Source organism: Saccoglossus kowalevskii, chromosome 22 (genome assembly GCF_978046115.1).
Source record: "Saccoglossus kowalevskii chromosome 22, keSacKowa6.1, whole genome shotgun sequence".
Lineage (NCBI taxonomy): Eukaryota > Metazoa > Hemichordata > Enteropneusta > Harrimaniidae > Saccoglossus > Saccoglossus kowalevskii.
Genome location: NC_140662.1, coordinates 16,717,207 through 16,733,005, shown reverse-complemented (window position 1 = coordinate 16,733,005; position 15,799 = coordinate 16,717,207). Strand labels below are relative to the sequence as shown.

At 37.3% G+C, this 15,799-nt stretch overlaps 1 protein-coding gene across 1 annotated transcript; it reads right to left on the bottom strand.

Annotated features, from left to right (window-relative positions):
• Window positions 1-158: 158 nt before the first annotated feature.
• LOC146729060 (uncharacterized) lies at window positions 159-9,316 on the bottom strand. Its single transcript, XM_085495783.1, has 12 exons — window positions 9,280-9,316; window positions 6,219-6,365; window positions 5,690-5,800; window positions 5,216-5,473; window positions 4,983-5,109; window positions 4,559-4,778; window positions 3,431-3,614; window positions 2,625-2,818; window positions 1,997-2,257; window positions 1,155-1,363; window positions 559-687; window positions 159-360 (listed from the first exon to the last, which is right to left on the bottom strand). Exons 1-12 carry the CDS (start codon window positions 9,314-9,316, stop codon window positions 159-161), a joined length of 2,079 nt encoding a protein of 692 aa, XP_085351909.1.
• Window positions 9,317-15,799: the final 6,483 nt, after the last annotated feature.

Sequence of the window (15,799 nt, the reverse complement as noted above, 5' to 3'; positions counted from 1 at the left end):
TCGAATGCGCGACTGTGAATGGTGAAATGTTCAAAATAATCCCAGTGATGGAAATAACTATCGCCAGTTGAGTATCATATTAATGAAATTCGTGTGTCCATGACGAACACAACACGAAACAATGATTATATAAGTTGACAATGATAACAACTACATTCTTACAGACTGCTACAACACTGTACCTGGAAGGTCTTTACATCCACAAGCATGGCGTTGTTTGTTACTGTGATGGTGAATAAGTAATCATGGTCGTGGTTTCCAGTTGGTAGATTTAATTTATTGGCATCAAGTTCAATTGCATAATCTCTATAGTAACATTCGTTGTTTTTTTGTATACATCCGCAGTTCGGAGGGTCACATGTAGTATTGCCAACCTTGAAAACAAATGACGTCATATAGTTACCATCATGCATAACGCACAGTATTTAATTTCCCACAATGCCTCAAAATCACACGTGAATACATAATTTGTGTTTGAAACACTTTAAGGTAATTCGAAACATTACGGAGATGCGTCGAAAATTAATCAAAATCATTCGTTACATTTCAACATCAAATACACTTACTATTGGTCTTCTGACAGCAACTTGACCTTCACCATGAACCACATTACCGTCTGCCATGTCTGCTAGTTTCCAGTGTATGTTATGTAACCTGCTGTGATCGTCATATGTTTGGAAAACAACCCTGTTTAGGAATCAATGAGAAACAAGATCATATATATTTGTAATGTAGCCCGATAACAGGCATTGCATTTGTATATTTTAGAACAATGATGTGTCAAGTGTAAAAGAATAACACGAAATTGTGACCAGTCATTGATGAAGTATGCCCGACATGTCTTTGACACACGATCCTCTAGAAATGTCCGATCAAAAAATGAAGAAGATTGTTTCTTTAGATGGGTAAAATCTGTAGAAATAGTTATGTTGTTTATTTATGTTGATGTTTATGGATTTTACAATATCAAACTGTATGAAAGTCGTTGCGGTTTGTGATATGATATGATTACAGCAACGTAGTTTGTTGTGGTTATTGCTGGTGGTCATCTTTGACTACACCCGTAACAGTTACTGTACCTTGGTCTAATTTTGAGCTAGTGTGTGAATGATTTGAGAAATTCTAGAAAGGAGTACATCATGCATTTCACCAACCTCATATCATACAGGTCAACAGAATTGTGCACTGCTAGCTGTGTCTGTCCATGTCTCATTAACGATATATCATGGATTTCTGGTGGCGATGAATCCACGTGAATCAGTACATCATCCTGGTTTATATTGCCCATCACGTCTGTAGCTCTCACCCATAAATGAATGGAATCGCCATCGTTGCGTGGTATGTCGAATCCCTGTTGCTCCACCTGAAGACAGAGAAAAAGCAAATGTGTTTGAGATTATTCACAGCTTGATCAAATCCGATAATAGGTATTAACTTAAATGAAGTACACATGGCTAGCCCTGTATATGTAATGGTGGGCAGATTGTAGTGCAGAATGCGGGGATCATTACATAGATTGGGCCGATCACAGCTTAAAATTGAAAAAATCACACCAGGGGGGTCATCTTATGCATACACATTAGTCAGATAAATAAGCTGGATACTGGTCATCTAATTAGAATGTGAAACATATGTTATAAATGGACCAACAAAAAACGCCCCTTCATCACGCGCCATTGTCGACATTACGACCCACATCTTGTTAACGTTCTGTCTATCAAATTCAAAATACAAGTTAATAATTCCTTGACCACGTATTATAAGTCATAATCACAAGATGCTTGTAGGTCGTTTTGTAGTGACAAGGAGTACTCGGATACCACTCGTGCCGTTAGAGGGCGTTGTGCAATCCCGGAACGTCGTGGTCGAAACAAGCACATTTTCTCCGACCTACACTAGCCCGGGTCGAGATCGGGTTAATCTGTTTCCAAAGAAAAATAAATATGAAAATTAAAGAATTCCTCATTCTATGTTTCTAATAAACATTCTTACTCACCAAAATATCATCAACGTCTTGCCAGTTACCAGTAGGAGAAGTGATAGTGCGCCCTCCCCGGTGGTCTATGCCGTAATTTACTTCGAAACGCACGATTGCATTGATATTTGGTATTGCCTCACGTGATCTGGTAGTTGGAGGTTGACCTGTGACTTCTTCATAATCTGACGTCAATGGAGGTGAATTATCTTCAATGGCATTCAGGAATTTATGTTCCCTGTGGAACCAGTTATAGAAGTGTCCTGGCCATTGCATTACTACCTGTGAGGGGATCAAAGCATGTGCCACGAGTTAAGAAATGTTTTTTTTTTCTCAACAAGAAAAAGGGATGACGTATTTCGCATTCAAACCATCTAAGCATTTTACAATCGGAGTCGCCTGTGAGGTTGTGCGACCGATAAGTTGAGTGTTTCTGTGCCACATATAATACGCATATAATATGAATGCTTTGCTTATCGCATCATTGTCCGACGTTCGTGGCGCTATCATCATCGCTTCTACATTGTTTGAAGAGTACATTCATACAGTTATTATTCCATTCGACTTTGATATTACTAACGGCTTTCCGTGAAGATATACAATTTTCGCTGAGGTTTATCAACATTAATAATCCACATGACTGACTTACCTGTGGCCCAGTATTACTGGGGTCTTGAAGATCAGTTTGCCAAAGGTGGGTGCTATTTTCCGCTGCAGAGTCAACCCAGATAGGGAACTGGTCTGTTGTATTAACTCCGTTGACATCATCAAATATTAGGAATCGTCTGGCTCTATTATGGTTACCCGCTACGTCATCAACAGTAAGCATGACACAATATACTCCTGGAATGTAAGGATATGTTAATTTACTTATTTAATATGTTGAATTTATCTGTTATATGAGCTGTAATTGTATTGCACGTATGTAGCTGGTATATCCACTATACCCGTGTCACTCAATGAGATAGTGAATGAAGTAGATGATATATTTACTCTACTTAGGTCACTTAGTGGTATAGTGAACTGGTTATGTGGAAGATATGTTATACCTGATAACTCAATGATATAGTCGAGGTGCAGATGGTAGACGTACTATACCTGGGTTTCTTAATAAGATACCAAACTGTGTGGCTGGTAGGTCTACCATACCTAGGTTACTTAATGAGATAGTAAACTGTGAAGCTGGTAGGTCTACCATACCTGGGTTTGTTAATGGGATATTTAACTGTGAAGCTGGTAGGTCTACTATACCTGGGTTACTTAATGAGATAGTAAACTGTGAAGCTGGTAGGTCTACCATACCTGTGTTTCTTAATGCGATAGTTAACTGTGAAGCTGGTAAGTCTACTCTACCTGGATTTTTTAATGGGATAGTTAAATGTGTAGCTGGTAGATCTACTATATCTGGGTCAATTAATGAGAGAGTAAACTTTGTAGGTAGTAGATTTACTGTACCTGGGTCACTTAATGTGATATTAAACTGTGTATCTGGTGGATCTAGTTGTCCACTCAGTACAGGTGGTATTGAACTATATCCCAATACATCACCATATGCTTGCATCTTATATACTTCATATTCATATCGTAGTATACCAGAAAGGTCGTCAAACCAACCATTATACTGCACAGTTATTTCACCCTGCAGAAATATTAAACAAACAATTTGTCTACAATAATAGTATATTGGACCGTGGTTTTGGGGAGACTGGGTATTCAATAGTAAAAAGATCTACATTGGATACATCGTGCACAGAAGGAGCTTAGAAAGGCATAAAATGTTTGTGTGTCATATTTCTGGATGGATGTGTAAAATTTGATTCCATCATTATCTAAACCCCTTTCGATACATAATATTTAACACAACCAAACAATGAATTAAAGACCAGATTGTGATACCAGTCCTTGCATAATAATTAAGTAATTTACATAGTAATTGATAATATGGAATTATTCTGCATATGTTACCCAGGTAACTTCAACAAACTGAACATGTTTATCATGTAAATCGATCTATAATAGTTTATTTGTTCACTAAACATTGATGAATATTGAAAGCCACTTCACACAGGACCATATTTCTATTATTTGTTGTTTGTTAGGAAATCGTTATTATGTATCATATTGATCACAATGGCCAGGAAAAGGTCGTCTGCATATAAATAAAGTTATAATATGACGTTATTACGAGGATACCAAAAAGTGTGCCTGAAGACAGTACAGAGGGAGTATTGACCGACCCGCAGCTGAGTATGATACAATGGTGTACTGTCTGAGTACATACTTTGAGGTATCCTCGAAATAACCATATTATTATATATCTTTTCCTTGCAAGGATACATCACGGGAATGCCAAAATTACTTTTTAGAACAGAATCAGCAATCTTCGTTGTCTGGAGTTCGGAGTTGGGTGGAGTTTCATATTTGAAACTCGTATTTCCTAATATGGTAGGATAAAAATACCCAGTGCAATACCACAAAATTACGGCACGCTGTAATTTATGGCTTTACGGTGACAGATGTATAAAAATATTCATTATGTTCTGTTAAAAGGTATATGAAAACATATTCTCACAGTCGACGTACAATTTTAGTTATCGCTGGTCCCCTATCGAGCATATTATCAGAGCAACTTCCGGTAACTGTACAATGTTCTGGAGGCTGATAGTCCAGGGTAAAGTCTGCGGTATGTGCTATATCTATTCCTGTGTAATAAATCTTTGGATTAATTGTATAATTGGAAGGTGGGTCATAATTCCTTATAGTAATGTATCCACCATTGCGAGCCTTTGCTGTGAAGTAAAACCTGTCAAAAAGAAAATTCTATTATGAATAATATGACAAAATGAACTTCGAACTTGAGTGGCTGAGTGTACTGTCACTTGATTTGGTGAGGCGAGTTTGAATTCGTATGTAAACTAAAATTAATCAATTGTTTAGTTTACAAGATGCAACATTAAAAAACGCGATTTATGGAAGCAAAGTTGTATATCCTTATTTATAGTCGTACCTGTCCCCATGTTGAAAGCTGAAAACAATATCACCTGTGACGGTACAGTCGTGCATAGCTTGATGTGGATTGTCCTGACTGTATCCAATAGAACATGTGACATTCCCATTTTTGACATAATTTCCATCTAGATAAACAAAATACCGGAAATATTAGATGTTGAGTACAAATTTACAAACATTAAAAAATAACTCGATATAAAATGATAAACTCAACTTGTCTGCAACGCTTACCTCTGATAACCCACCAATCATAAGATGCTGAAATGACGCCAACTTTGAAATCTTCCACATAATACTGTTGTGGCCAATCAGCGGCGTTAGGACCTGTGTAACTGTTATGCCACTCAACCTGGATACGATCTGGTTGGATATTTGTGTAAACAGTTGTAGGTGCCGTCACGTGATTGTCACAGTCGGCGTCTGCTCTGTAGTCACCTGTCGTCTGAATCAGTGTTCCCAAGCAGTATTGCATGACGGGAGATGTATTCACTGAAACATAAGGATACATGCATGTTACTACTTTGGAGAAAGATATAAATTCAATATTGGTATTATAATTTAAATGTTATCTGATAATAGCCGAACATTTTGAAACGAAAATAAACACGGCAAAACGATAAATATGATGGCATGAAAAAGCAAATAGTAAAATATTTTTATCAGAACTTGTTCATTATTTTACAGTTATGAAATATATACACCTACTTTGCAGGCAGTTATTTCCACTGAAGTTTGGTGCACATGAACACGTTGAGGGCGTTGTCGTGCATCGTCCAGGGTAACAAAACTGACTATCTGGACGCCAGGAGCATCTCTCTGTAATTGTACGTGTATATGGTAAGTACATGTATATCGCATTCACAAATGACAGTCGAGATCACGTTGGGAGCGAGAACGCCACGCGATATGTTCATTTGTCGTGTTCGTCGTTGCCATGGCTGCACATATAGGCCAGGGGAAGTAGACGCGGTACGGAAGGTTGATAATTAAATACCATTTGAGGCATTATTTGAGGGGCAAAAATACTTCTCGTGGCCGTCGCACTTTTAACAATCTGCAAATATTGTTCATTCAAGTACATAGACTACCACCGTCGTATACTCTTATGAATAATTATACCAATTATATAATTATATCTATTGTTGTTTGTGATGTTTTACATGGTGAACAGATTACAACACAATGGAAAATACACATATTCTCGTAATACTATCATAGTGTGACATAAACGTACGTTCACATATCCTGTTAGAATATCCACCGTCATCTATCAATTGATATGCAGTAATATTCGGACCTCTCTCATAGATACATCGTTCACATGTATGATTCGTTGATGAAGTACAACGTAATTCTTGGCAGTTAGCAATAGCTATACAAGCTGTAAGTAAAAACAGTGAAAGCAACATTTTATTATATTTTGTAATGCTATATATATATGCGTTAGTATTGTTAGATATGCAGTGCAGAGTGTTTGACCATGACCATGTAATATGACCGTGAAATATGCAAATACCGTGAAAGAATCACATAATTTCGTATTTAGCACTGACACTGATTAAATGTACATAACATTTAAAATAGAATGTATTGGCCAAAAAATGTAACTCCGCGTCAAACGTCGTCTCTATATCAACAAATATTTGCAGTAATCAAACAAAATAATTACTTGTTCCAATTAATAACATCTGAGCTTTTTCCTTAAAACTGATTGTACGCAATTATATCGTGATATAATGCACTACTGCAGTTGAACCATAGGAATGATGTCAACAGTTCAATCTGACTCATGCATAAACAGTCAGCAGGCCGGAATTTGCATTATAATTATTGAAATACAGATAATTACTGCATTGCACTATTGCACTGAACTGCCTTGCCGTATGGGATTAACCTAATCGGGGTTCAATGTATTCATTATATCATAACTGGAGAGATTATGAATCAGAAATAATCAAATACTTGTAAACACATGTGATAAAGTAAACATGAATAGAAACATGGCGTTGCTGACTTTCAATATCACGTGCAATAAATTGTCTATATTATACCTCGCTCGTTGAAAAGTGATTTACATAAAATCATGACGTTTTAGTCAAAGTACACTGTGTGCATTTGGTCTTCATTCACAACACATCCTCTACTAGTGTCATCTGTGAACGTCCATGAGTGAATGATTTGTTTACAAATGTATACCATCCTTGGAAATGTAGTAATTGAAAACCTCAGCCCATCTTATAGATTATAGAGGTTCGTGTTAAAACATATTCACGTACTTGGTGAGACTCCTTCGACAAAAACAAATCGTGTGCACCATTGTGGTAAAATTATCGCAGAAAGATGCTGTCATTCTATATTCACAGCTAAATTGTATAACATGTATGAAATGTTAATGCTGTAAAAACTACGAAAAAATACGGATATTTATTCCCAAACATGCTCACCAAAATGTGTGTGGCTTGTGAAAAGAAGGTGTGGGACGTTCGTGAGTAAGTAATTTCAGTCACTCTGAGATTTTTATCTGGCGAGTGGTGGAATAAATTTGATAATTTTTCAATTCATTTCAAAAATGCTATACTCGATAAATTGAGTGATTCACATTGCTGAAACACAGTTATCAAAACAAGTATAATTACTGTGCGTATTTCCCGTATGTTTTAGTAAACGATGTTTGTATGGTATTGAGTAATGTACTTGAAATATAAGTAATTTGTAGGAGATGTAATATTAGATGGAATTGTGCATGGTGGATGTCTGTTAGATGTGATAAACCTGATAACACATGGTCAATCGGGGAGTGACATAATTTGTTGTCTGCCCTCGGGCTGTTGGTCAAGACCATAATATTAAAACAGGGGCCCTCCATATAACTTGCCAAGTTGGTTAAACGGAGGGAATAGTGTGGGTTTCCTTTACGAAGTAGAAATTACTGGGGTGATTTATATTCAGAAATTCAAACAACTGATACTTTTTAAACGAGTCCTGGCAGCCGTAGATATTCCACGTTAGCGCTGAAAACTAGACATCACAATTGAACCATCGTGAGCCGTGGCAGTTGCATGATTTTGACACAGTCAACTCCGGGATTCATGTCAAATTGACAGGATCTGATGAGACACCCGGGATTTGTGTTAAGTTGTATCTGGTAAATGAAGCCGGAGCTTATTTTTTATTAGCATGATACGACGACTCAACCCTGGTCATAAAATAAGTAGAATCTGTTGACACACACCAGGGCTTTGTGTGAGTTTGCAGGAGCCGATGACCCACACCTAGTTTTCATGTCGAATTCGCAGGTGGGATCTGACAACTAAATCCATGGCTTCGTGTTGAGTTGTCAGGATCTGGCGATTAAACCCAGCTCTTCATCTTAACGGGCTTAGTGTCGGGGTTAACAAACCCCAGCTACTCAATAACAGGCTTTGTATCAAGTTGGCAGAAGACGGTGGCACAATCCCGGGCTTCTCATCGAGTTGGCAGGATCTGATTAGTTTAGTATGCATGCTTCTCTCTCATTCGGAGACAGTAACTGATTTAAAATAATTGTAAGTAACGTACACAATGTAGGAGAATGTTGTTCAAAGAAGATATTTTTGAGGGCAGAAGACAATTATGCATTCGTTTAAACATTTTCTGGAATTTTAGACGAAGAGCACGTTATGAACAAATTTTAATTCCTTCCTTCCAGTCTCAGTTAGCGAGAGCTTCTAGAACTGTAAAATGCATTTCGACGTGAGAAGAGTATTGTTAAGGTTCACCAGTCGTTGGCTACAGCCTAGAAATAGAGCGTGGAAATCTAGACTATAATCTCCAGTACCTACGTAACCTGATTCGAGAACGAACGATTGAACCCGGAAACAGGCGGTGATAATTTACTAGGAAATAAGTACTATGCGATCAATTTCGCTCATACGCGGGTAAAAGGTTCCCCATATATAACGCCATCAAACGTCAGAAGCTACCAGTTATGTTATAATTCACAAACAGCTTGCCAATGAAGACACGATAATTGGATTACATTTATTGTTTCATCGATCATTAACAATAACGCGCGAGATATATATTTATCTGTTTTATGAATTCAAACTCGCGCCGCATGTCGTCCGAGGCAATTCTTAGGCACATTAATTAAATAGGTGTACGAATTAAGGGGAGGGGGTAATACATTATTCTCCACTGAAAATATTAATAATGAGGAATGAATTAATATTGAAACTAGTGTGTTGGACGGAGGAACTCGAAACCCACCTAAACTACATAGGTGAATAGATGAATAACATTAAATAACAACTCACTGTATTCACATAATATACCATGCTCACACGATCCCATTGGGGATTATATCTTTCCCCCTCATAATTAATAACAAATACTTTTGAACAGCAACACCAACGATTTCAAGATCGAGGTGTTGTGTGAATGCCTAGTCTCTACTTATGAGCTACGTAGATGAATTGTGGTTCAATGTCACATGTAGTCACTGTGACGCATTTGAGTTTTGTATTCCCAAGTTTAAAAGAAAATTAATATTGCAGTGCACTAATAAAGGAATGTACACAAAATAATTTAAAACAATCTATGAAACGAGCGAAAAATGAAAAATTACAAGTCTTTGTTAGCTATTCACGTTGTAAACACTTCATTTACGAAACAATATACAAAGATTGTACTATTCAACTACAGGCGTTAACCCACCATTATTCTCACATCGACACCACCTGGTCAACCAGCTGGTTGCCTTTCGTAGTGTGGGCAAAACTTGTGAGCAGGTTGCCACATCCTTGGGGAGGACTGTACGATGGGTGGACCAAGCGTCACAAGAAAGGCGCAGGCCTTGAATATAAACCCCGATCTGGACGTCCTTGTATACTCACTGCCAGTGTTTGAGGGCATACAAAAGACCAAAGATACAAGGACTGACGGAGATCCACAACGTGAAGAAGCTGTCTTTCGTCAGAACGTATGCCAAGTTGATCCCAGAGGACTGGAAGAACTGTATTTGTTTAAAAATGATCGGTTCTACACCGATAGTGCTGATAACGTGTCTCCTTCTGCTCAGGTGAAGTTGAGTGCCCGTACGATGGGATATCTGTGCTTCATATAGTGCCACAGGGACCACAGTAAACGCTTAATACTATCTACAGGAGATACTGGAACCGACACTGGTGAAGAAGAAAAGTAATATTTTCACCGGCCGGAAGAACGACGCTCAGACATGGTGTTCGTGCAAGATGATGCACCTGCTCATACCGCCAGAGTGAGCTAGGAGTGGTGTTTTCAGAAAACTTCCTGGCTTTCTCCGTAAAGAATAATGGCTCTCAACTCACCAGATTAAATCCAATTGAGAACTGCTGGGGATACTGAATGACAGAATCTTCGGCTGTCGATCCCCTATGTCCATGAAGCAGCTAAATGCAAGGGTAGTGAAGGAATGGGAGAACATTTAGCCCTCGATACTTAAGGAATTGGTGCACTCTGTGCCTGAGCGGCTTAATTCTGTTATTAAGATGAAAGGGGATACAGTGTGATTATGGGATTTTGTCAGTATGTTTTTATTTTATTGATTGCTAATACATGCGAACCAACTTTTGGCACACGGTGTAGTCCATGGTGGATAAGGCATCGTTGATGCACCACAGCGATATACAATTATTTAGAGAACAATTCACCATGTGGTAGTTGTATTCATTTCTTAACCCTTGCGTACATCAGTCTGAAAATTGTTTTTTCATGTTTTCATTCCTGTTCACGTGGGTGGCTGTTCTCATAGTTGTGAATAAATAGCATAAGATATGGTGACTTGGAGGATTGTTGAACTTTGCCAATGTAAAGTAGTCTATGGATTGTCATTGAAAAATGGTTGAAAATGTGACCCATATCATGGGTTTTATGACAAAAGAGACATGCATCTGTGTTACGTAATTTAGACTTAAGCAAAATCAGATCACCGTCTTTGTTTGTGATCGGAGCGAGCAAGCAATCTTTGAAGTTGGTCATTTCTTCATGGTTGAACGATAACAATATTCCACATACAGTATCATAGAAGCTCTTGTACTTCTTGATGTTTTGCTTTTGTGTATTTCCCCCTTTTCGAATTTGTATAGAGAACAGTTTAAAAGAATATCGCTGTCATCATCGATATACGTTAGCTCAAGTGGGTATTTTAGGTAAAGTGATGTAATGTGATGTCACTGTCAATGTCATGTCTATTTAAACAAATCCATTGTGGTGGTATGTCTCTATGTACAATGTTGAGGGCGATATATAGCAGTCTTTTTGAATAAATCGACACGGATCCGTTTAATTACAATTTCCCAACAAATCTTCAATTTTCGTCAGTCTTGATTCACGAAAGCGCAAAATATTTAGTGGGTTGTGTTGTAATGGTTGCGCAATTAGATTGTTGAAAATAACGTTTCTCCACATACTTCTTGATATGTGGTTCACTTTTCTTTTATTGTGTACATAAGTACCAGATTTTCAATACTAGTATATCGCTATAGAAATCAGAGACACAATTTGGGTGGAGTAATAACAAATAGCTGTTTATTGTAGTTCAAGCAAATCACTTGTCTTAAAAAATAGTCCGTGAAAATAAAACTGGGATGCTTTAAACCAGAATAGAGATATCGTTTACATACTGTAGGCGGTAAGTAGCTGCTCGTGAAGAGGGGTAATTAAACCCTGTCTACCTTCATGGTTTGACATATAAAGTAATTCGGTTTGGATCCAGTGGTGTCCCTGCCAAAAGAACTCAAGAAAAAGAATATGTAAGCAGTCAACCATATGTTTCGGCGGGCACAGACACATAAACCGGTGTAATAACTTTGAAGCGAAGAGCTGATAGGGCGAGTCCTTTATATGACATTTCTGGTGTATATAAAAAATCGCTGGGTACGAAAGAAGCTGATATCATCATAACGATGAGATTCACGTGTTGTCCACCTGAGTTAATTACTTCAACACCATTTATATCTCTCTTGCTTCTTATTTTAGCAGATTTGGTTCTATTGCAATAGAAGAGAGTTCTCTGGAGACTGAACAACCTTGGCGCTTGTCTCGTGAAAACGGTATAGGGCTTGTAAGGGCATTTTTTATGCGCACAAGACTCTATGTGCCAGTATATATCAGTTTCGTGTATTTTAGAAACTGATTGCCAAAACCACAGGCTTCGAGTGTTTTAAATAGAAATGATTTATCCGGTCAAAGGCTTTCCCTTGTAACAATAACGAGCTGAATATCATTTGGGTTAGGGAACGTATTTACGTCGCGCACTAGGTGTATGTTGTCAAAATTTGCCTTCCAAGTATGGAGTAGGTTTGATCATCCTGAATGATGTTACCAATTGCGGATCTTGATTGAGACACTTTCGTTAGAATCTTGTATTCCGCACTTAGAATACTCACCGCTCTCTTGTTTTTCAATAAATAATTGCAGCATTTTTTAGGCAGAAGCATAATCGCTACACGCCGACATCACTAAGGAAGCTGACCGTCCTCAGGGCAAGCAGTGATTATTTGTTAGAGGTAAACCTCGCCTGTAATTAATCAATACCTTTAGATCTACATTTAGACGACATTTTAACGGCAATAATATACTAACATAGCAATACCAGCGGAATGTGTAGTCTAATGAAAACAGAGCGTGGGTCCCCATCACCCATCTAACCATTGCGGCTCAGCTGAGGCAATAGTGTCGGTTTCTTGAAGCAGATAAGAATCACTTAAGTGGCTCAACTTGAGTAATTCAATAAGTCGTTAACGCTTCATTGAGTCGCGACACCCGTGTGTACATTCCGTATAACGCCATTAGTAAATATAATAACCACCAGTCAACAATTTGATTTGCGCATTAAGTGATTCTTAGCATGTGATTTTTCATTAGCATTTTCAGTGTACCATATTGGCGGGAAAAGAAATACGGCACCCATGCAACCCCCCATGTGTTTGTCGGGTCACGTTTCATATATCATTTACGCTTGGCGATTGGAATGGTATATCATCATGAGACCATATCATTACATAAAAGCTAAAGCACCAATACAACCTGCAGACGCTAATCGGGTCACTTGATAACCCCGAGTGATAACAAGTGACAATTGAGGTAGTTGTTTGAGTTTGTTAGACCCGTGTATATAGGACCTTTGAGTGGTTACATTTCCCTGGGGCATGTATGATAACATGGCATCTCATTTGTTGACTGATTGAACCCGGAAATAGACTATTGTACAGTGTATGTAACTGTTCTGGTTAAAAATGGACTAAGCCGATCTGAGACAAGCGTAATTTGTGTATTATAAATGCCAACAATTTCACTAATTTCAGCTCCTCTTGCGAGTGCGACTTCTCATCAAACTGGTCCACACTTCGATAGAATGGCGTACACGATTTTCAAATGATATAGTCAAATGATTATACGTAATATAGCACTTTATATAAATTGCCTCGGCTACTGTCACGGTGGATGTATTTTCAGAATACGATTCCGATGTCTCCTCCTGCATCGCATTATGTTACTCACCACTAGTATAAATACGAAAATAATTACGAGAATAATCAGTGTTAGCCGTCTGGAACGCGAAGGAATGACGCGGATAACTAGTAAATGTGCATAGAAATAGCTAATATTGCTGAGCGGAAGGTTCTATCAAAAAAATGGCAAAGATTAAATACGCGAACGGTTTTCCACAGAAAAGGGACGTTGTGATTCTTCCTCCGATTAAATGCCGGTGGTCGTCACGCCGCCCCATGTTCGACATGGGACTCATAGCGACGTATACAACGCGTTTAATATACATTGTTTACTTACATGAAATTCGAACACGCCTTGCACGTCGACGACCACCGCCCTTTCGCCACTTCGAATCTAAAAACCGAGGTCCATAGTTAACAAAAATTAGTTCAGGTACCGGAAATTTCTTTTAACTTTCAAATACTCTAATATGACTAATTTAGCATTTCTGGCATAGTCAGTTGGTTTTAAATTCATGGTTTTATCATTTAGATAATGTATTCTATGCTCAATTTTACATATTTACTATGTTTTAATTTAGCGCATTATCTAGTCCGCGATGTAAACAAAATTAAAACCCAGTGAATAATTAACCCTTTTACAGTACACGTAGCTAGCTATTCACAACGACCTAATTACTCTGTTAACAAGTGTCATACGCGTCGACCCTGAAATTTGAGTAGTAACAATTTACATCCGTCCTACCACTGTTCTGTCGGTTGATATATGTTGGTACACTTGGCTGAATCCTTCTTTTTTCTGTATGTTTCTCGAAGCTAACGAAATAAAGTTTGAAAACTGCCTATTACATATACGTCATACCGGAGTTGGTAGCACCGAGAATATAACTCAAAACTGAATACAATTCTTTACAATCAATGTATTCTCAACTACATTTGGTATTGATGTTTAACCATATCTTCAGTGGGATACTTTGCGTCACGTAAACAAGAAGGTAATTCGCGCCATTTTGAAAATATTCTTTACAAGGAATTACATGATTGTATTTCAAACTCATTTAACATTATACTCTAATAAGCAAGCCCTCGGTTTTTGACTTTCAATATTTTTCTGACGATGTTGTTTAGTATTGTATTGGAAGTAGTTAATGAGTCTTCAAATTCGTGTACAAGTTTGGATACTCGACTCATTGATTGTATGTGTAAATTAATTTGCATATTGTTATCTATAAGAAGTTTAAGTATTGCATCAGCATTGACATGTGCGCTATCTATTTCAGGAATGAAAAATAGTGTGTACAAATGCAAAATGGTTTAAAATATGTTTTTTCTAAAACCATTCGATATATTAATTGCATTTAGGTTTGGGAAACGTTTGCAAATTTGTCACATATTCTCTATATTGTTATAACCCCTAATCAAATTTATGCTTTATGTTAATTCAGTCTTCTGGTGGCCATATTGGATAAGAAAATCATTTTCATACATATCCCATACATTTATAATTTTAAAGTGAAATGATAATTTTCTTTTATTAATTATTAAGTAATTATTAACTTTTATGAAATACATTCAGTCATATTCTACTGTCAAATCCAGTCTGTCGAATACTGGCGTTTTAATGGGTACACAATAATTCAACATGTCTATTGTGCGTTTCTATGTTATATACGAGTGTTCATTTTGATCAACAGCAAATACTTTGCATTAATACAGAAACGAACCTGAACATCATTAGCCTAGTTTGAGTACACTTTTATTTCACCAAAAAACAAAACAACAGTAAATGTAGAAATTGCACAGATAGTAAATACAATTAAATAAGTAAGTAAACAAATAAATTAATAAATAAATATATCAATGAAAGAATAAATAAATAACGAATTCTACTTAGAGGACTTCTATTTTTGGTGGGCATTACAGATATAGTTCATCATGATTTGTCGATTCCGTAACCCCTGTATATTCAAAGAACAATAGTGCGCATGCGTCAAAACAACTGCTCTCCATGAATTAATGAACATCGTCAGATCCTGTGTGACGGCTAAGAACCCAGTAAATAAAATAATAGGCTATGAAACTGAATGTGTTAACTGTCTCTTATCAAGACTGTCATAAGAGCCAGGACAGCCATGTCATATTTGCATTGTGAACGTCAACGAATACATACAAGTTTAAATAATGCTTAAGATGACTGTATGTTTTGAAAATACGATGGTCGAGACAACCCGCAAGAACAGATGGTATTGAAGAATCGATCCTAATTATGGGTGTTTAACCTGCTTTAGATCATAGTCTGTATCTGGTCGTTACATGTCGCCTATGTTTAACTGTAACACAAGAT